Source organism: Mesoplodon bidens, assembly GCF_964165515.1.
Source record: "Mesoplodon bidens genome assembly, chromosome: 4".
Taxonomy (NCBI): domain Eukaryota; kingdom Metazoa; phylum Chordata; class Mammalia; order Artiodactyla; family Ziphiidae; genus Mesoplodon; species Mesoplodon bidens.
In genome coordinates this window covers 70956775-70980316 of record NC_138160.1, presented here as the reverse complement: position 1 = coordinate 70980316, position 23542 = coordinate 70956775, and the positions used below count along the sequence as shown (strand labels likewise).

The 23542-nt window shown below is 32.3% G+C and overlaps 1 protein-coding gene across 2 annotated transcripts in view; it reads right to left on the bottom strand.

Annotated features, from left to right (window-relative positions):
* The window catches only part of RASA1 (RAS p21 protein activator 1), a 111239-nt gene that overhangs the window by 38635 nt on the left and 49062 nt on the right, over window positions 1-23542 (bottom strand). For both annotated transcript variants that reach the window (XM_081231093.1, XM_081231092.1), the window contains exons 2-9: window positions 22776-22928; window positions 21645-21784; window positions 20968-21034; window positions 17141-17258; window positions 14003-14034; window positions 9632-9684; window positions 7149-7299; window positions 3190-3268 (exon numbers count right to left, since the gene is read on the bottom strand). In XM_081231093.1, the coding sequence (XP_081087219.1) occupies window positions 3190-3268; window positions 7149-7299; window positions 9632-9684; window positions 14003-14034; window positions 17141-17258; window positions 20968-21034; window positions 21645-21784; window positions 22776-22928 (793 nt within the window). The remainder of the gene's footprint in view (window positions 1-3189; window positions 3269-7148; window positions 7300-9631; window positions 9685-14002; window positions 14035-17140; window positions 17259-20967; window positions 21035-21644; window positions 21785-22775; window positions 22929-23542) is intronic.

Here is a 23542-nt window from a genome sequence, read left to right as displayed (position 1 = left end):
AGCAAGATTTGCATAGCGGTTAGGTGTGCAGGCTCCTGTAACCAGACCTCAGTTGTAAATCCTGCCTTTGTCACGTAATGGCTAAGAAAACTCATTTAATAAATTAATTCAATAAATGTTTGTTGAGTGCCAGGTACTGTTCTAGTTCTTGAGATACATCAGTAAATAAATATCTTTACCTCCAAGGAACTTATTATATACCAATGAAGAAAAGAGATAATAAACATAATAAGCAAATTGTACTGTATGTTAGTAGGTGGTAAGTGCTCTACAGGGTAGGGCAAGTAGCAGCAACAAATAATGTGTACAAGTAGGTCTCAATTGTGAAGCTAATTTTTGAGCGAAATTTGAAAGAAATAACAGAGTGAGGCGAGTGGATATTTGATGGAAAGTCATTTTGAGCAGAGTGAACAGCTGGAACAAAGATTCTAATGCCAAGATCCTGGCATATTTTTTAAAAAAGCAGAGAAGCCAGCGTGAGCGGAGACGAGTGAGAGAGAAGGATGGTAGAAAGCGTTCAGAGGACCACCATGGGCTACCACTCTAGGGTTTTGCATGCCACTGCAGGGACTCTGGCTTGTACTCTGAATGAAATGTAGAACAACTCTAAGTATTGAACAGAGGTGTGAAATGGTCTGACACATTTTAAATGGATCCCTCTGACTGCAGTGCAGTGTTAAGGGGCGGGGGGCAAAAGTAGAAACAGAGAGATGAAGCCAGATTCTGGTGATGGTTGTATTCTAGATATATTTTGAAGGCAGAGACAGCATGATGTTCTTGACAGTTTGGATACAGAGTGTAGGAGAGAAAAAGAAGAGTCAAGGATGACTTGATGCCTTAAGTAATTTACTCTCTGGTTCCAGTTTCCGTATCTGTAAAATGGGCATAATTACAGGATCAACCTCATCAAATTGTTTAAAAAGTTAAATAAATTAATACATATAAGAAACAGTGCCTAAAACATAGTGCTCAAAAAATGTTAGATACCAGTATTTTTAGTGTGGGGTGCATTGTCTCAAAAGGCTCCTTCTTTTCCTCTAATTTGTCTGAAGTGTTAGTTCCACTAAGTAAGCACACCTAGCTAGGACTCTGCTCATTCTCTTCCAGCATTTTACCCGGAGTGGGAGTATGCAGGGTCACCTCAGGGGGAATGAGATGATTCTGCTAGCTAATCACTTTTACATTAATAAAAGGACATTATTAGCCTTTGGGTTCTCTAATAGTTAGAATCCTGCTAGGAAGGATAGGTAAGTGTTATGATTCTCAAACTTCTACTGTAACCTACTTTTACTCCAGGCCCAAAATAATTGACTTCAAATAGCATTTAATGGTTTTTGTGAAGTAATCAAATTGCTCTGTAATCAGCATCTGTTATTTCTGAAGTATTCAAAGCATTATAGGCATTTTTGCAAATGACAATAATCTGAGGTTTGTTCAGTTATGAAACAGTAACACAAATAAGAATGAGGCTCACTGTATATTTGAAGTAATTCTTAAAACTATCTTATAACTTAAGTATAAAGTTTAAGTTTACTAGATGTCAAATGTTATTTTTATAACTTAAAAAAATTAAATTAGAAAATTCTAAGCATAAATTCAGGATGGGAAAAATGCATGACTTAACTTGTGGGCCAATAAAATAAAATTTGTTAAAAAAAATTTGTTGACTTAGGAAACAGTTTAAAATAATCATTAATTCAAACAGCCAATGTGAATCAGAATTCAGGATATAGCAATGGGACTGAGTGGCAGGTCTGTCATTTGTAGGTAAAGGCACCTCTGATCCCTAATAAAAAGATCCTAAGCTGTGGTTTCTAGAAAGCACGTACCACACTATGTGGTTTTAAAAAAAATTGGTCCAAGTCTGCCAGAACTGCCAACAAAAGTGGTACATCATTGCTAACTACAGATACTAGGAGGGTGTCAACAAGGAAGTAAAACTTGAGATGGATCTTAAACTTGCAGGATTTAGATAGGGAGAGAGGAAAAAACTGACATGGAGACAGCAATAAACACAATAAGATACATTAGTGATAATTCAGAGGATGAAGTGAGTGCTTCCTGTTGGAGAGGAGCTATTCATTCAATTAATATTGATTGAATACCTAATGCCTAGTACTATTCTAGGCACTAGGAATACAACACAAAACACTTGCCCTCCTGAACTTTACATTCTACCAGAAAAGCATGAGGAAGTGAAGCAAGATACATTAAAATGTGACAAGATGATGATTCTTAAATTTATATTAAGCATCAGAATAATGATGCCCCCCCCTTCAGCAGTTGCAATGAATAGTAGGCTATAACCATCAGAAACTAACTTGTTCAGAGGAAGAAATATTGAGAAGCTCGAGACACTACAAATCACTGTGAAAGTTTAGTGGGGTACCCAAAACCTCTCACAATCCTTCTTTATGTCCCTAGAATATCACTACCTCCATTTTCCACATAGGAAAATTCTTTATCACTCCTTTGAAGTACCTTTTTCTAACCCCTGCTACAACCTTTTCCCACCACACTTTAGGAAGTATCATGGGCAAGAAACAGAAGCTAATCAATCACCCTATGCATTAAGCAACTAGTATTCAACAGGCCCTCTTGTTCAAGGCCAGTCTTTCTTCTTATGTTCTGGACTTCAGCCACTCTTGCCTTCTCTAGGACCTTGTACGTGGGGTATTGCCATTACCCCATCCCTCACCCACCACTATCACTCTCCTCCCGAGTACAGAGACATGCTCAAAAATTTCTCACCATAAAACTATGGGCAAATAAAATGAAGAAATAAAAAGTTTAAAGGCCTTTTGGCCCTACGTCATCTTCTAGCTATCATTTTTTATTTATTTTCTTTTCTTACCAATCTCACCTAGATAAGCCTGGCTGTGATTTATCCTGGCTGTGTCCACTTTTGCCTCCAACAAACTCACTCCTTGACCCAGTGCAACTAGGCTTCTGTCCCCACCACTGCTTCTATTCTCAAAAAGCCACCAAGGACTTCCTAATTATCTAGAACCAACATAAATAAAAACTAAGAGATTCGTTTATAAGCATTCATTTTCTGAAAGAATCTGAATAATCTGCAGTTTTAAATTTTATCCAATTTCAAATGCATGGATGTGTGCATAAACATATCACCAAAAATGCATTTTAAAATAAAATGCTAATTATTGCTAAAAGAAAAACAACACTGACCTGCATTGGTACAGGTTCCTTAAGATAATACCCTTCAACAATTTGTTCTTTTCGATAGTGATCTATGATGTCCCCAATGCTGTTAAAATAAAAATTACTAACATTGACATAATTTGTCTCATAAAAATTGCAAACCTTAAAGATACACCAAACCTTGTTAGCAAGGATTCTCTATTTACAAGTTTTTTCCAAAGTATATAACCAGAATACATTAACAGACTATATGATCATTATAGTCACATTACTTTAGAAAAACAAGAATGTTCCTAATATTGGTTAACAGATCAGAAATACTTGAGTCAGAGATTTCAATTTTCCATAAATGTACTCAAAGCACCACTATACGTGAGGAAATGATTTAAAAAAAAAATTTTTTTTTAAACAAAAGTATCTGAGAGACTGAGAAAGAAAAACCGACAAATGGCATTTATTTAGCAAGTAGTGAATTCAGGTAAACTTCAAGAATTTTTATCATCAAAAATTTACATATTCTGCTTTTATATTAATCAGATGGAGTTAGGTCATGAGACATAAATAGCAGGTGAAAGCAGAAACAAATTAAAAAAAAAAAGGAAGAAAAAGAAAGACCAGGAGCTAACCTTATATGTAGGATTATCACTACAGTAGGAAAGGCCTATTGATGATTTTGATAAAAAGAGCTATAAAATATTAATATTTGGGAAATACTACAAGTAAAACAAAACTGAAAACATTATATAATGTATTTTAACACAAATTTTAACATGATATAATGAGTTTTTAAAATATAAAATGTTACTCATAATCAGTTTGTCATTTTATTGGCCTGAATATGTAAATCCTAGAATTTTAAACTTTCCTTTAATACAGTAGAGGAATTGGTATTTAACGACAGCTAGGCAACATTTCTCAAAACAGATCTCATTAATTTACCACTTGGTTTTTTTCATGTTCTTCCCACTGATCCAATAATTGAAATACATACACACACATATGTATTTATATATATATATATATATATATAAAATTATATATATTTATCACTTGATTTTTTTCAGTTCTTCCTACTGAAAAAATAATTGGAACATATGTTGTATTTTATCTTTGGAGATACATATACATATATACCCACACATATATATCTCTGATAATAAAATATCTGCTATACTACAAAATTATTTTAAACTAAATATAAATAAAGTTTAATGTTAAAAAACAAATAGAAGATTTGAAAGATTAATAAAAAATTACAGATGAATATGAACTAAATACCAGAGGTAGCATTTAACAGGAGGGGGTAGGGGGATGAGAAAAGTAAAAAGGTATTATCACAAGAAGGACAAAGAAGGTTATAAGTTTTTAAAGGAAAAATGTAACACTAAAGAAAAACGAAAATCAGAAAGAATACATTTGAAGATAGCTAGGTACCACAACAGAGATGACTATGTGTTTCAAAGCAGAAGGCACCAAATCTGAGAAAATATCCAAGGTCTCTGGCTCCACAACTGTAAATGCAATCTATCCTGTGTAGCACCTCAATGTTACGATATAATTCTTGACCATGAACTGAAAGAATAGAATACTACTGCATGGAGTACATACAGTTCAGACTGTGCAGGAGCAAATTTACAAGCATGTGGCAACCAATCAGATATATTTTTTACCAATGACCTGGACTTCCAAGAAGTTTTTTTTTTTTAATTACTCTTTAGTTCATAGTCTACCCAGATATGCCTAAGGAAACGTCAAGAGAGACACAACAAACAAAAATTTCCTAGACATTCCATAGTTCTAGCCATGAAATCAGATTTACAACTCAGAAAATTAAAACATGTTAACTATAAATCTGTAAAATAACTGTGAGTTTCTAGAGATACTATATCCTGTACTTTCATTTTAATAATTTACTTTTTAATAAATATAACTCTCTCTCTCTTCTTGAACACTACATGTTAGTAATCTTAAAGGTCTAACCAAAATCTTGCCTCTCCCTTCTTAATCGCCATCTGAACTACTCTCTTCCCACTGATTCTCCTATGCATATTTGTACATCCTTGAATTTATGTCAGCTTACCATCTTTTCTAGAAGACCTGAGCACTAATAACGTAGGAACAGTATCTTTTTTCTTTACACTATATTCACAGATCTGTATAATACATTTCAAAAAGTAGATCAGTCAATAAATGTTTACTGAATTATATTTGTTGTTAAATGCCTCTACTTTTCTAAAATTTAAAATATAGGAATATTAAAGTTATGTCTCAACAATGTAGTTTCTAAATGAAACGGACATAACTGCTACTTCTCTTTGCCCGAAGACTAATGTAGAGTTAATGTGGAGACAGGTCAGCAGAATTTGGCTCTGTTACATAGATTTATTGGATAATCCAACTTTACACTTCCATATCTAAACAATAAGTGATAATCACAAAGGTGCATCTTCTTAGAAATTACTTCATTACTGACATTAATGCTGAAATGGAGTATGTATTTCCAAAACAATTATAAAAACTGCCATTTTCTAGGCATGAGAGTCACATAATTCCAGCTTTCCTTTAAAAATGATTTTTTTAATATTAAAGCTAACAACAACAATACTCCTGAACTTTATAAGATGAACATATACAAGGGGAATAAAGAGTCTAATTTGGGGGAATGACCACGGACACTACATTAACATATTTTTTAAAAATTTAAATCATAATTTTGCAGGCAGACTAATTTGAAATAATTTGGAAAGAAATATACTTCAAATATGTATTTCTTCCTGTTTCATTCTGGTCTTTATCAACAAAAGAGACTACCTTTATATATTTTACAGGTTGCCTCCATTATGTAGGAAGAATTTTCATCTTTAGAGAATGTGTATCATAAAGAAGTCTAAATCAAACAAAACAAACTTCCCCCAGAATTAATGTAAAATACTTTATCTTAAAAAAAAACTCCATGCAAACATTTATCAATTCAGTTAAGAATATGTTTTCAATTTATTGTTTTATATATTCCATGCCCCTAGAAACCTGGACAATGGGACAATTTAATTTACCTTCATAGAGAGCTCAAATTGCACCTAGCTAGATTTTCAGTGAGGATGTCTAGATCAGACTGTAATGCTAGAAGGGGTTCAAGCAGCTCATATATGAGGTGTGTGAAAGGGTCCAATCGTCTACACTCATCTTCCATTTGATGTCGTATCACTATCCACTGAACAACCAGCAAGTAACAGAACTTGTTTTTGGTTTTTTGCTTTGTTTTATTTTAAGGCATTAAACTAGGAAAATACCGGCATTTTAGCTTACACTAGCCTCCAAAACAGGAAAATCATGCTACTCCAGAGTTATCCGGAATGAGAAAACGTTTACACTCAGAAATAAAATGAAAGATTACTTTCTATTATGCAGAAAAAAAACAGCTGACATTCTATCATATGGTTTTTTCTATTAACTGGTTTTCCTAATCAAGTGAGTGAAGTCCAACCTGAGTTTTGGGACAAGCAAAGAGTTTACCAAGAATTTTAAAGGTGAGAAGTAGGAACCAATAATTACAAATAAAACCAACTTGAGAACAACCCAATTATTTTTGGGTAACATTATTAATAAGTCTCAGGTAAAAAGGTTCTTAAAGAGTGACCTATTAAAATGTCTCACTGATAAAAAATGGTAATATATTTTCTTTTTCTTAAATGTTCTGCTGTCCTACAGATAATGTATGGACTTAGCAAATTTGCTGCAAATAACTTGTGCATAAATAATCAAAAAATTACATAATTTTGGAAGGAAATAAAAAGTTATTAATTTATATTCACATTTGACACTAGCTAAAGAATTCTTGGATATGACTGCTACTAAATTATATAAAATGTCTTATAATTTTAAATATTACAAAGTCAAACTTTTATATAATTTTGATTCTGATATTATATTATCAAGATTTCAACTCTCCTTGCCAAAATTAAAACTAAAAATTTCTCACAACTTACCTGTTATAATATCGGCCTCCCATCATAAACTGATTGTTTGGTGTTGGACATATTTTAAATCGCTGAATATTTTCATTGGTCCGAAAATAAAGTGAATAGTCACCAGGAGTATTATCTGATGGCCTCACAAGAAAACTGCAGACTTGACCAACTATAAAAATTAAGCTGTTAGTTTTATTCCCTAATTATCAAATTAAAAAAGAAAAAGCGTTAAGTAGTATAATTACAAAATACATTCAAAAGTCAAAAACATATGTAAAATTTTCACCAGGAACTTGTTTGTTTTTTTGTTGTTGTTGTTTTGTTTTGTTTTGTTTTTGGCCGCACTGCACGGCTTGCAGGATTTAGTTCCCCGACCAGGGACTGAACCTAGATTTCACTGCAGGGCAATGAAAGCGCCGAGTCCTAACCACTGGACCACCAGAGAATTCCTGAAACTTTTTAAAATAAAGATAATTTTAAGGCAATTTCTTTTTGTATTTTCTGGTTTATGAGGCACAACCACCCATGATGTTGCTTGTCTTTATTACATAAAAATACAGGGCAGAAATGTGCAGCACTGACTTCTGGTTAATAAGTCTACACCTGTCATAACTTGGAAAGAATACTCTAACCACAGATGGGGTTACTGGCTAAAACTACTATATTCTGTTTGCAAAAGAAAAGTCTAAAAAAGTTAAAGGGAATTTTACTTAAGAATACTCTGTACTTAAGTAATGCTTCCGATTAAACATTAAAAAGTCATAACTATAATAAAATAGTACCAAAAGCTTACAAAAGTAGATTCAAAACAACTGAAATATTTGTGTACCTAATCAAAATCAATACACATGTACTATATTTCATTTAATAGGCACGATCTTGAAAAGTCATACAGAAGCAAATTATCATGTATTAAATATTTTCATATTAATTTTAGAGAAGTCTTTTTGACATCTGCAATTGGCAGTGACTTTTACCACTAAGATGCTTTTTTACCTTTTCTCTGTTTAAGTCCTAATGACAAAAGATCAGAACATGATTGCTTTTAGGAAAGCACAATGAACACTTAGAATATCAGACGTCATTTTTATGTAAATTACTAATAGTTCCAATCATCTACCCAAGGCACTTACTACCAAGTAATTTCATGTTCAATACAAAGAATAGGAATTACTGCAAAACTGTGCATGCAAGTGCTTATGTGTATTTTTCCTGGGAGAAAATCATCAGACTCTTAAAAGAGCACATGACCGAAAGAAAATAAAAACTAACCTAAGGAAATTAAGTTTAGCTCTTTTTCAATTTACATGTCTAAAACAAGAGTGAGTGCCTCAGGTATTTGGTGGTGCAAGTTCAAAATCATAAATGTATATTCAAAATTCAGTAAATTCACTAAAATAAATATTTTGGTCCCACTTTGAAAGCAGGTAGCATGTCATTTTGGTTGAGCATTTGGTCTCTGTTACTACCATATAGAATTACCATGTTCTTTAATGAATTTTTAACCTATATCCCCACAATAAAATTGAATACTTCCTAAAACTGCCATAAATCTTTCAAAAGAGCCCACTATTAATTAAAGGCAATGCCTTATGGCTTGAACAGTAACTCAGATAAGATCTTTAAATGATCAGTGGTTTATTCATCATATACATTGAACTCTGGTCACTTTTAAAGAACTAAGACTTCTAAATTACAGATTACTGCTTAAGTAAGTCCTTCTAAAGCCTGGTTTCCTGAAGAGATATTTGGTAACTAAATTAATTCAGTCTTAAATTTTAGTTAGGATAAGTGATAATGGAATAGTTTTTGTTTTAAATAATAAACCCACAGTACAATTCAATTTTTATTTTGCATATCTCTGTAACCACACAGTTTTAGGAAATGTTAAAATCAACATATTTTAAATAAGGCCCAATTTTATAATTCTACAAGTGTACAAAGATAAATGCAAGAACATTTGCTGCACCTGAACAGCAAGAAAATGAAAACAACATGATATTCCTCTATAAGAGACTGATAATAAATTATGGTATTTATACAATGGAAAGCTTATGGTCATTAAAAAGAATAATGAAAATTTATATATGCAGATACGGTATGATTTCCCAAAATACATCTTAACATGAAAAAAGTGTGTTGTATGTTCCTGTGAGAGTGTGTGTGGGGGTATGTGTAGCGGGGTAAGTAGGGGTGAGGAAGAAAGACAGACACGAAACTTCTAGAAACACAGGGAAAAACACTCATCTGGCACTGCTTCTAAGGAAGAATACAGGGGCCTGGTGCAGAAGGAAAATGCACTGCACTGAATTTTATACTGCATGTTTTCAACTAAAAAACACCCAAAACCAAGAACACCAATTTCTCTGTGCTGGGCAAGAAATTACAGTATACATAAATATCAAATGAATGCTAAAGGCAAATACATGATAAATGGTTGGTTCACTTTTTTATTCTTTTTAAATAACAACATTACAAAAGGAAAGTGAATATATAAATACCTGTCATTAGTAAATTATAAGCTTCTTGTTTGGAAATTTTCCCATGGAACCATCTTGAAAAGAGAATAAATTAAATATGTAAATCAAAAGTCTTTTTTTGCTGTTATACCATCAAAACTAAACAACTAACATAATAAGTTTAATTCAATTGCATTTGATTAATGCAATTGATCAAATGACCTCATTCCTTTTACATTTTTTACTACACTTTGTAAACATGCCTAAGTTCAACAAAATATAGAAAAATTAGGGACTATCTAGTATGAACTACAATTTCCATATTAATTACCAATACAAAAACAGCAATGATTTTAATTCTGATAATGACAAATTGTTAAGCTTACATCATAACTAGCATTCTTTTTTCTTTTTATTAGGAGGGGGGAGTGGTAGAGGTAGAGCCCACCAGAGCTGCCCAGAAAAAAAATTAGTGGATTAATTTTTCTCATACTTCTCTCAAAGTGAATTTCCCTATAAGTTCTCTCTTCAAATCAACATGGTTGATTCATACTTTACTTAAAGCCAGAAAATAAGACTGAATGATGAGAAAGAAGAGATACCAACATCAAGAACTGAAAGAAAAGAATGACTTAGTATTACTAATTCTATTGGAGCTAATGGCCTATCATATCAGATTGTCAGAATATTTTATATTCTGCATACTTAAAATAAGCCTTTAGAAATTATTAGAAAAGGCATTAGTCAAAATCTACTGCATATAATAACTAAAGTATTTAAATAATTTACCTTAAAATAAAATGATACATCTGGTTTAAAAATTAATTACTAGTAATCAGATTACTTAAAATCTCTCATCTGAAGGACTGTTATCTATCTTGCTGATTAAGACATGTTATATGTTAATACCAAGCTGACAACTCCAGATTACCTCTCTACCACTTTGCCATATATTCTTAGGGTCTATAATTATATTTAATCATGGCTTAAAGAACAAGTTGGAAAGTAAAAATACTACAAGACTAAAATATATAAATGCCCTAAAATCCAATGTTACAGGTTTAGAGGCTGTTCATACTGTTTTAAATTATCCATATTATTACTGGTCAGAGTATAAAATATAACTGAATTTTTACCTTTTCACATGAATAAAATGTTAAACTTTTACTTTCTCTCTTTAACTTTATTCCAACCCTTAATTCAGATTTCCTGAGGCTCCCAATGCTAATTATGAATAATTTAAAACAAGTATACAATAACTGGAGCAGTCCAGGCTGCCTTAAAAGGCAGTAAAGTTCCATACTGCATTCAAACACAGCTGAAATGACCATTTACTACAAATGCTAAAACAGCATTTCTATATTCTAGTGGATAGTTGATTAGATGACCTCAAAGGCACATCCTATATTTCTCTATAGCTAGAATAAAGGAGAAAAAGGGAATTTAAAAGGGGGAGGGGGCAAAAAATAGCATTTAGAGAACAAATTGGCAATACTGTTTTCTGAAAGGATTGGATCTGAGTTTCCTCATTCAGGCATTTATTACCACATGTAAAATGAGTATATTTCAAGCACATGGTTTGTACCAATAATAGAAAAATGAGACTGTGACCTTAGGAAGTCCCCATTCTAGTAAGAAAAAGGAACATAAATACTGTATAACTATAAAAAGAATGTAGAAAATATAACAAAGAGCAGTGATAGGTACATGCTGAGGGCATTTTTAGAATAACAGAGAAGGGCACCAATTCTGTAGGGTGAATAAGGGGGAAGATAACAGAAGACTTCTTGGGAAGAGTGATAAATGGGTTAAGTCTCTAAGTAAGAATAGGCATTAACCAAATACAATGGAGGGGAATTCTGGCCTAGGAAGTAGCTTGAGCGAAGGAGAAAAACAGTACTAAGCATTTGAAGATCTACAAGCTGGAGAGTAGAATATAAAACTACAAATGACAAGAGATAGGACTTATAAAGGACACAAGACCTGGATCAGATCTTTTCAGACTCTGCTAAGGTAAAGAGAATCAGGCAAGAATTTTAATTGAGAAAGTAATACAGTCAGACATATGTTTTAGGTAGATTATTCTAGCTGTTAGAAGAAAGGATTTGAGGAGACTAAAGTGTCAAGCAAGACCAACTTAGAGGTTATTGCTACATCAAAGTCCTGGTACAAGATGAAAAGGGCCTGAACTAGAATATGGTTGCTTAAGACTGAGAAGAAGGCACACATTCAAGACATATTTTAGAAGATAAAAATAGCAGGACTTGGTACTTGTGTCTTGGAAATATGGAGCTGAAAAGGAACACAGCTAAAGTTATACAATCTATTTAGTCTCAAAAGGCATTCGGGGATGTTACTGAGGATGCTTCACTGCCAGTCAACACCTTAAGAAATCAGAGGGAGCTGACAAATACAGAAAATAAACCAACAATGCAAATTTAGCTTATGCTAAATACCAAATGAGTAGAAAACTATAAAGTTCAGAATATGGAACGATCACAAATGTATTAAATTTTAAAAAAAGATTTCCCAGTGAAACTGGGATTTATACTTCATGTTATAAGAAAACTGGATATAGCTTTAAATGTTTATTGGTATTTGACCTCTCTTTTTTTTCTTTTCTTTTTTAAAAGAATTTATGGTATTATTTTAAATAGGGATAAAAATATAGATTTCTTGCTTCTCTTGAAAATCAAGAGGCTTTCATAACACTAGACTCACACTTTCACACATCAATTAGACCGGTCACCTCACTGCCGGCAAACACGGTCTAGTTTTTGACTTCCTGCAGTCTTCTGTGATACAAACAGTGAATGTTAGTTTCCATTTACTACCACACTTGCAGTGTTATTTTCTTACAGTAGCGAAACAGTTCCATGTTCCTTGATCGCTATCAAAGTGGGAAAATAAGAAAGATTAAGATTATTGTAATTTGAGAAAAATGGGAATATATATACCTGACCCAGTTCATTTGCTTACATTATCTGTATGCCTCTTCCAAACATTAATTAGAATTTGCAACTCCTCACATAGGTAGTGAGAAGACTTCAAACTAGTACAATCAACAAAGTACAGTCTCACTGATGAAGGCTACTTTGCAGCTACACAGAACAATAAGGAAAATGAACTCAGAAGATCTCATATGTTCCACTTAAGAAAGGGTGGGAACTAAATTAGATGACTAAAAGTGGAGTATTCAGTTTGTTTTCATGTTCTAATGGTTAGAATTCAGAATAAGCAAATACTTGAGAGGCAAGCCTTAAATTCCATCCATAATTGCCGACAGGAAGGTAAGAAAAAAATATTCCACTAAAAACACATTAGATGAACAGTTTATTAAAATAATATGAGTAAAACAGAATTTGGATTAAGAGTTAAGCCCCTTAGATATGGGGAGGGGGAAGGGTAAACTGGGATGAAGTGAGAGAGTAGCACTGACATATATACACTACCAAATGTAAAATAGATAGCTAGTGGGAAGCAGCTGCATAGCACAGGGAGATCATCTCGGTGCTTTGTGACCACCTAGAGGGGTGGGATAGGGAGGGTGGGAAGGAGACGCAAGAGGGCGGGGATATGGGGATATATGTATACATATAGCTGATTCACTTTGTTATACAGCAGAAACTAACACACCCTTGTAAAGCAATTATACTCCAATAAAGATGTTAAAAAAAAAGAAATTTTTTTTTAAGTTAAGCCCTGTAAAAGAAAACATATATACAAATAAATATCAAGAGGGATGAGAAGGACACTAAAAAAGATCTTCGAGGAAATTAATAAAATTAGAGCAAAGCTGAAACACCATGTGGAGTGATCTCCCATAAAAGCAACTAATAACTTCTGGAATATAAGAGAAGAATGTAGCAAATAGTAGGAATATAAGATAAGAATGGTGGCAAGTAGTAGGTATAGTAATACCTGGTCTTTGAATTAGCCCTTATACTTAAAATCAGCCTGAAAAAAATTATGAAAATAAACTCCTTGCAGAATCTTATTAATATGGTAAAGAACCATAATTTGGGGGAAAAGCTCTCTGACTTAAAAAAAAACAAAAACAAAAACTGAACCATAAAGTACATAAAAGGTAATGGCAACAAAAACAAGAAACACTATGAATAAATCAGTAAGAAAACAAAAAAAAAATGTGAGGAATTATGACATTCATAATGTTATTGATGTACTGTTTATCAAAAAGTCTTTAGTTTGGTGATATAAGAGATGTAGGTATAAGCCACCTTCATTATCACTAGGTCCTTAAGAAAATAGAAATCAACTCGAGCCAAATAAAAAAATTTTTTAAGTCAGCTCAAGAAGTATCAATTTTCTTTTAAAATATTTTTAGATCAAAGTTTTCCAATTAGTAAGTTTACAATATATTTTTTTCCCTTTTAATAGTTAACACAGACTTACATTTTGCCTTCATGTGGATCTTCTTCCCGGCCCTAAAGGGAAAGACATTAAGACAGTTTTTATGTAATTATTAATATACTTTTATTAAAATTAATAAAATCTTATCTTCAAACATATCTACACCCTGCCCTTCATATGTATTTATGTATATACAAGAAAAGGTGTTTCTATTCATGAAAGGTCTTTCCAAAACTCTCCCCCTTAGTCCTCTTCTCTCTTTGTTGTGATTACTCTAATCCAGGCCCTTCTCCTCTCTTTTCTTAAACTTTTAACAACAGCCAACTAGTATAATTACCTCTGTGCCCCATCCCACCCCACCACTCCAATCTGGATTCATCAGTTTCAACTGCAACTTTGCTCTGCATTAAGAAACACCAAACCAAACAAAAATAAACACATTTTAAAAACCAGACCTTTAGTACCTCTCTACTGCCCACAAACTCCTCAGTTTACAACCAGAATCCTTTACCATATGACTCAAGTCTATGTTTCCTGTCTCATACTACCATTTCTCTTTAGGTATCTATACCATGGTCACTCATAAACTACCTCTTTGCTAATCTACATTTTCCCACCACTGTAGCTTGCTCTTTTTTACTTAGAATGTCCTTTCCACTCAGTACTTCCTACCTGTTAGTTAAAACCTAAACCATCTAGTCAGGATCTATCTCAAACACTACCTCCTCAGTAAGACACTGAGTCCCTAAAACATAAACATGAACTTTTTCTCTGAATAGAAAAGACATCCTTCTTTTTTCATCTTTTGAACTTTACCCTACTCTATTTGATATTGCCATTATTTAAGATACACTAGGTGATATTCATTCCATTGTCGTGGCTATAAGCATCTTAAGACCTGAGCCATTTTTTGTTAACACTGACTACCACAACCACTAGCACAACGCTTGGCACATAATTTTCACTGAATATCTGTTGAATTGTAGTCCTAGTACCCAGCACAGTACCTGACATCAAGTTTCCATTGAATAACGAAGGAAAGGGTAGAAAAATGAACTAAGTACACATGGATTTACTTCTCTAAATTTGGTACTCACTCAAATATCAAATATCTAACCAAATTAAAATCAAACACTTGCTAAATGCCTTCTATATTATAAAATGCTAAAAACAAATTACATAAAAACAAAATGCATTATCACTGCCCAAAAGGAGTTAATCTCTATATAAGAGGTTTACAGAATAAATTAATTTTAAATGTAATGGGATATAAAGTTAAGGTGCTATGGAAACACACAAAGAAACAATTTAGCTTAAGAAAGGGTGTGAAAAAAGGGGCAACATCTGAGCCGAACTGATAGATGAATCAAATTTTACAAAGCAGTTTAGCAGGGCAGGAGTGTCAAGGAAGAGGGGAAAGAATAGGCATAGAGACATCCATTCATTCAACAAACATTTACTGAATGCCTGCTAATGCCAGATTATTATTATTCTAGGCAACAGGGACACATTGAATCAGAGACAAAAATCCTCACAGAGCTTACATTCTGGAATTAAGACATAATATAGTACAAATGTGCTTGGAGAACAGTAATGAAAATTAGAATTTCTGGGTGGGAAATTCCTTAAATCCATCCAGCAACCAAATGTCTGAAATCTAGACAATCTCCAAATGGCTCTCCAATCTACAAGGATTCACTATGTTCCAATGAAGACCATTATGAAAAATTATTCTAAATACTGAAGTAAAAACTGTTTATAATTCTAACTTGGAACCATTCCACTACTAATTCAAAGTATGACCATATTCATTTTTAACAGCCACATCACATTGTTCACTCACACTGAGTTGTTAACTTGTTCTCCTTTTTTTTTCTTTCCTTGTATGTTAGGTCATGTCTCCTTATCTTAAACTGGGCTTTTTTCCCCCCCTATATTCAATGGATAACTTTCACTTATCCTTATTAAAATTTATCTTGTTAAATTTGACCCAGAGTTCGAAGAGCCTGAGAGGAAAGTTCAACTACACCTCAATTCCTTTAAATAATCAGAATAATGGGGGTAGGGGGGTTACAGCAGAAAGAAAATCCAACATACTATTAAGAAACTTTGTAGTAAAACTAACGTAGATGTTAAGATTCTTCAGTTTGAACACTTCCTGTCCTTACAGAATAAATATCACTCTTGCTGTAGAATACAGAATTCTAATCTGGTAATTAGTTCTAATCCCAGCTCTTCCACTAGGTAACTATGTGACTATGAGTATGGAACGTATCATACCATTTCCTCAACTCCTCCCACTTTTCCTCAGTATGTTTTACTGCTACATATCAAGATCTGGCTGCCAGAATAGGCAGACAAGAGAATTAATAGCAAAGAAAAATATTCTCCACTGCCGTCCTCCTGGAACAATAATCAGAGCACAGGTTTCAGCATATTACCAGGTTCAAGGCATAATTTAAAAACAGTCACTCTGAGGGTTGTAAAAAATAACAGACAACCATTCCATCCTGCTGGACAAATCCGAAAGAGAAGAGTGAATTCCAAAACTATAATACAATGTTTAATATGTTTCAGTGATACTCAATACTGTATCTGAAATACATATGCCACTTGAACGCTGATCTGTATCTAAAAATGCACAAACACGAATATTTATAGTGTCTAAGACTACTGATAATGTATTTTGTGATGACATTGAAAACAAGGGAAATATTCAAAATATAGAACCATGTGATAATATATGTGTAATATAACTCCATTTTTCCAAGGTTACTAGAAAATTATACATATATTTGGGAGATAAAGAGTTTGAAAGCAAACGTGCAACCATTTGAGATTCCATGATCAGTTAGACATAATATCATTTATGAGGAAGTCCAAGAAGACAAAAAGGGATACAAATAAGCACACATGTTAATACATTTTTAATTTTTAGAAACTCATGAAAACATCCTGAATATTGGCAACTACAGATTAAAACATGCTTGCTTGGTTGTGCTCTTTACAAATAAATAGCATTTACCAACAGTAAATACGTTTTAATGAAAAATTACTTGTACTTATGAATTGAGGTTTTTCATAAAAGAAATATATCCATAGCTAATTTCCCTGATTATGGACAAGTTCCAAAATTTAAAAAGTATTTAGAATTCTGAGAAGGAGAAGAACAAAACTTACCACCTCTTCTACTAGGTCTTCAACAATAAGACCTTGTTCATCTGTTCTTAGATTTGTAACCCACATCCATCCATCTTCTAACTCGTTATGAACAATGAACATATCTCCTTTTAAGAAACTGAAAATAGCAATTATGAAGTTATTACAATTAAATAAAATTTTTAAACATGGAAATTTAATTGATTATGTACCACCTCACAGAGATAATATGATACTGGAAAACGCAAGGGGTTAAAGTCAAATACTCTAGATTTTTGTCCTGTTTCTGTCATCATCTACATGTAAAAGACACTTATCTGAATCTTAATTTCGACATGCACAAAATGGGTTTAATAACAGTACCTATACTATCTGTATCACTGGATTATTGTTAGATTCAAACTGAAATTTATGTAAACAGTAATTATACATATATTACAGGCTTTGGGGTGTAACTACAAGAAAACTGAACTTTAAAATTTAAGTTTCAATGTTATTACTCTTTCAGATATAGGTTAGACATAAAATTATAAACATTAAATAAATATTATTAACTCATTCCACATATACAGGATAAGGTTACTTTAGAAGAAGTTTATTTTAAATAAGCATAATTAGCCTTATCACACAGATGCTTATGAGCGTAACATTTTTCTCATAAAAGACATTAGGGTTTATTTAATTCACTCAGCTATCCATGGTCCAACAAGTAGAGCATTCTTTCTCCGAAAGTGGTACCAAAGGGTATATATAATGAGAATGCATGCATGTTTTTTCTGTTACCAATACCTGAGTGGAGGGATGTATACACAATCTAGTTTCTTTTCATTGGAATCTAGATGTTTTCAATCTCCACACAATCACAGGATTAAAAAGTTGTTGATGTATGTCATCAATATAAAACCATCAGTAATTCCTTGAACTTTTCCTTTTAGGCTTGAACAAATGCCTTTGAGTGCTTAAGGTTTTAAGATTGACTGGATGCTACCATTGACCCTGTATCTATATCCCTATCTGTAATATATATGTATTTTTTAAATAAATTTTCCTTTAAGTCTTAATATTCACAAACCAAAGTTATAGTAAGTAAATTTCTTCTCATACCTTTGAAAACTTTGTTTTTCTCTGAAATATCTGAAGCTTCACTGTTACTTGGACCAGTTCAAGAATAAAAACTTGTACACGATGCTTCAGATGCACTCTTTTTGAATAAGCACAGAATACTGCATTCTACCTTGATTCTACAACCCTTAACAATGACCAGTATTTCACTAGCTGAAAGGGGGCAGACATTACCACTTAGCCAAGTATAAATTGTTCCTTTCCGGAACCAACCACCCAAATAAATATATTAAAATAGAAGTCAAAGAGAAATGAGAAATGACAAGTTTCATTTTTGGTCAAAAGCAGTCCTAAGAGATTTTTTTTTAAATTTTGACTTGTTTCTATACTACAGACTTTTTATGATGCAAAAAACAAAAACATGAAAAATAAAAAGCTTACTGGCGGAAACATCATAATCCTAAGATTAATTATGCATTATTTTGCATTTTTCCTCAAAACAGGTTAAAGTGCTTTATTAAATCTCATTAATCTTCAGATGTTTTTACTTTAAAAAAAAATACTTCTCAGGTATATATAAATTTTAAAAGACTCATAACTTCATACATATTTCTGTCATTCTAATTCTTGTTTAAATTTTCATCTTCCTAGATCAGAAGTACTCAATTTTTGGAAGGTCTCTCAGGACCCCTTTACAGTTTTAAAAATTGATACCCTAACAGGCTTTCATTTACTCATTTACATGGATTATATCTATTGATAATTACCATATTAGAATTTAAAATGTAAATGTTTAAAAATATTTATTAATTCCTTTTAAAATATTAATATACCCTATTAACATGGTAACATAAAAAATGAAAAATAATTATAATCTTTACAAGTTTAATAAGAATATTATTGCCTTGCATTTTTGCAAATCTCATGTCTGGCTTAACTGAAAACTGCTGGATTCTCATATCCATTTCTTTATTCAATCTGTTGTTATATGGTTTTTTTGCTTAAAGTATATGAGGAAAATCTGGCTTTATACAAATATGTAGTTGTGAAAGGGATGAGTATTTTAATAGCTTTTCAGATAATTATAGATATTCTATTACATTAACCCCAAAACTTGACTAGTGGTATTTTCTTGGAGGTTGGTTGTAATGTGGAATCTAAAACTATGTATCAATGAACTTTCTGTACCATTCCAATAACCTCTATTGGTCTATTTTGCACTGTGAATGGATCTTTTACCCAGCCATAATTTTGTAACATCATGCATTGATCATTTAGAAAATACTGATTCACTGAGATGTGCAGATCATCCAGATATAAACACATTATACAGTATCAAAACATCACATTCTTCAATATCAGCACCAATTTCATCAGAAAAGTCATTAAGTATCTAGGAAGCTGTCAAACTCCTGATGGCAAATACAGGGTTTCCAAAATACTAATTTTTCCTCGAAAGCTCAAATTGTCATTGGCAACAAATACTGCCAGTTATTTCCCTTGAAGTAACAGATTCACTTTGTTCTTTGAAAAAAAAAAAAGTCAGATATTCAAGTCTGAATAACCATAATTTGCCTGTCAGTAATTCTTCTAAGTGAAAATGATGTGCACAAAAAAAAAAAAGCAGCTAGTTCAGCTCTCAAAGCACCTCTTTTCCTCAAGACATTGAACTGTGGTACACAGTAGAGGTGCTTTTTGAGTATGTCCCATTTCATCACAAAGATATTAAAAAGATGTGTAGCCATAGGTTGAGGTTTATAAAACAAATATTTTTTATTATCTCACCAAGAATATTCGTAAGAGAAACTGGCTTTTTTTGTTTAACTGCAAGCATGGGGCAGTGAAAAACGATATACATTTGTTACCACTGCCTTGATTTGTGCTAAGACACCAGCAGTTTTACTATCCATGGCTTCTGAACCACCATATAAATGTCACAGTGAAAAAGGCAAATTATGTCTTAGTATTATTATGAAAATAGTTTTGATCTTATGAATCTTCTGAATGGATCTCAAGGATCCCCAGGGTTACATGGATCACACTTTGAGAGCTGCTGTGCTAGATGACCCCACTGGGAATTTACAAATCATCCAAAATTCCCGAATTTGCAGTTCAGTGCTGTTTTTCTTTCCCTTCTCTTTCTTTCACTGGCTTTTCCAGCTTAGATCACAAATAAAGGTGTGCCAATAAGAACTAAATGAGAAGTTATTTTGAGGACAATCATATAAAAATGGAATGCCTACTTGGAGATTTCAGATAGTTGAATCTTTGTTTTTTAAAATACCATATTTCCAGAAATTTTTAGTACTTCCCAAAAGTTATCACTACATTTTAAATACTGCTATTGATTTCAATGAGAAGCTGTAAACTCAGAATTAGTAATTATTCAAAGTAGCCTTAACATTTTACCAATAATAAACAAATTTTCTATCAGAAAGCTAAACTTATAGAAAGATACAGATAATTTGATAATTATCAAATTGTATAATAAATCAAACTCTATAGAAATAATAAAAACAAATTATATATAAGAACTCTCCTTACTTTGTCAGAGATAGTCTAATAAAAGCTAAGTTATTTCTCCTGTCATCTTCACTGTGGCCTCTCTGATCCAAATTCACAGTCTGAACAGATAAGCCAACACAGGGGGACAGGAACAATGGACTTAATATTAAGGGCATGCTTTGCTGGATGCTATTTCCTCAATTTCCAAAACCTTCCTAGTCCAAGAGCAACAAATTTTCAGTCTTTCAAATGCCTATAAACGAGATTATATTATAAAATACCTTATTTCATCAGTGTCTGGTACTTTTGTGTAAGGGAGAATGGCTCGAACACGCCTTCTATCTTCTACTGGCTAGAAACCATAAAAAAATTGATTTACAAAAGATAACCTTTCTATGTCAAAGTCAAATTGGGTATGTCCACACAAAGGTAAAGCCAGTAAAACCCCACATTATAAATTCTGTAGGATCATTCAAACTATTTTTTACTGAGCCTCTAAATACCCAAACCCTGGAAATGCTCATCTTGTTTTGTTGTTGTTTGTACAGAAATTCTTTAACAGTATTACCAATATGTTTTTAATCAGGTAATATGAGTTATCATTTAATTTTCAATACCCTACACAACATATAAAGTAACCTTTCTCCAATGATGCAGAAGACATTTCAGAATCTTGCAGCAACTTCAGCATTAGCACTATGATATCAGTAATTACTCCTCATTCATTCAGAAATATTTGTTAGGGTATCACCATACAGTACAATAAAAAAAAATCTAGTAACTTAAATACAAAGTAACAGGAAAATTACTCTTTCTTTTTTTAAAGAAGTTGCTAGTTATGCTGACACTACAACCAGAATTAAATCTTGAATTATATTATAATAAACATCACGAGAAACTGAACAAGAGCTAACCCCATTAGTAAAGTGAAATAATAAAGTTTTGAAAGATATTTTACTTGCCTCTGGCGGTGCAACTGGATAAAGCAATTTTTCTCCTTTAAGCAAACAGGAAACATGACTGTAATAACCTATTAGGTCTGACAGAGAAGAAAAACGTCTTCCACCAATGTAGTAATCCCCACACATAGCAATAATCCTATTTGTACAGGAAAAAAAATACAGTAAAACAAAAACCTTAATAACCAATTTTTAAGACCAAGTTCCATAGAAATTATAAACCGATAATTTTCATACTTTTCCTTTATCTGCATCCTTATATTAAAACACCACTTACTAATACCTTCACCATATGCAAATTACTTGAGGTTATTTCTTTTGAAAAGATATATGTATGCATTTGATATGAAATACATATCTGACTTACAAACCTCAATTACATAATTCATTAAAATATTTATAAATCCATCCTCAGATAACTCTTACTTTCCATATTTAAGACAAAATAGCAATTTTAATTACTTTTCTTTGGCTAAAAGTAGTTTACAGATCTCTTGAAATATTTACAGAGTATAATAATAATTTCACATTTTACACGTGGTATGACAGTACTCTTAAAGTCTATTTTAAAATCTGAAAATTAAGGGTATACAAACATTTTATCAGTTAACTTTACAGGCACTAGATGATTTTTTTTTCAATGGCTCCCATAAAAATGAAATAAAAGACAACAATATATGTAAATATATTGATACAAACTTTGATATCTGTACTTGAAAATCTAGATGCCTGTTTAATTGAAATGAATGTCTGCAACAAGCTTCAGAACAGTGAAGCTAAAATGAGTTAAACTGCCCTCTTAAAATACTGTTTCTGTATTTTCTGTTACTCTGTGGTCTGAAAGTATACATTTCCTTTGTTTCTGCTTTACCACTCAAAGTTTCTTTGTAGTTCTTTATACTTTAAAAGTGATAACTATACTTATGATTAGCACAAAAAAGTCCAATAATACTGTTTTTTTTAAAAAATGTAAGCATTCAATAGTATCTACTCTAAATCACTTATTAAATCATTTAATTGAAAACACATTTCTTTCTCCATTATTTAAATGTCACTAAAGCAGGTATATTTATGAATACTACAGCAAAATAGCTACAGTATGTAGCCTCATAATAGAAATAAAGACTTACCTAAAATGGTTGACAACATTTGTCTGGCTAAGAAATGAAAGTACAAAGGACCCTGGCCTCCGATCACTCTCTCTTATAAGGTAACTGCCGGACTTCCCTGCCTGCCTGAGGCGTTCTTCTGCTATAGTTCTATCAAGTTTTCCATGATACCACCTAAGAAAAAAGGTTAAGAGATTAGAATAAAAATAGCAACCATAAAATTACTATTGGCAGTTGAAAAACATACTACTACAGATTTTACATACCTACATGTAACTTAAGACATTTACATTTTACTCTGAACCAGTCATTCCAATTTTAATTCAATTGTTTTTAATTTCTCAGTCTCTCAAAAATAATTCATTTACTCAGTTTTTACTCTGTTCGATAAGCTCAGGCCTAATCACCTCACATATTCACCTCTTCTATTTCTGCCCATCTCTCTACCTCCAGGACTGTCTACCTGTTCAAGATACAAACACTTATTACAATCTAATGCCTACCTAGAAAAATAAGAGTAAGATGGACAAATGGAAACAATGGTTCATTTACTGCCTCTCTATATATTAAGGAACCAAGACTTGATATAACAAGGCACATGGTACATGGGAGAAAATAAAACTTTATTCCATTTTAATGTTTGTGCCCTAAAATAGGAAAACAGAATGACACTGTCTAAAGGCTGCTATTCTAATTTCCTATTTCAATATGAAGCTGATTATTCTCTTTTGTCTTAAGATGATCCACTCCATAACCACACATTTGACCTCTTCAAATTTACTTAACAA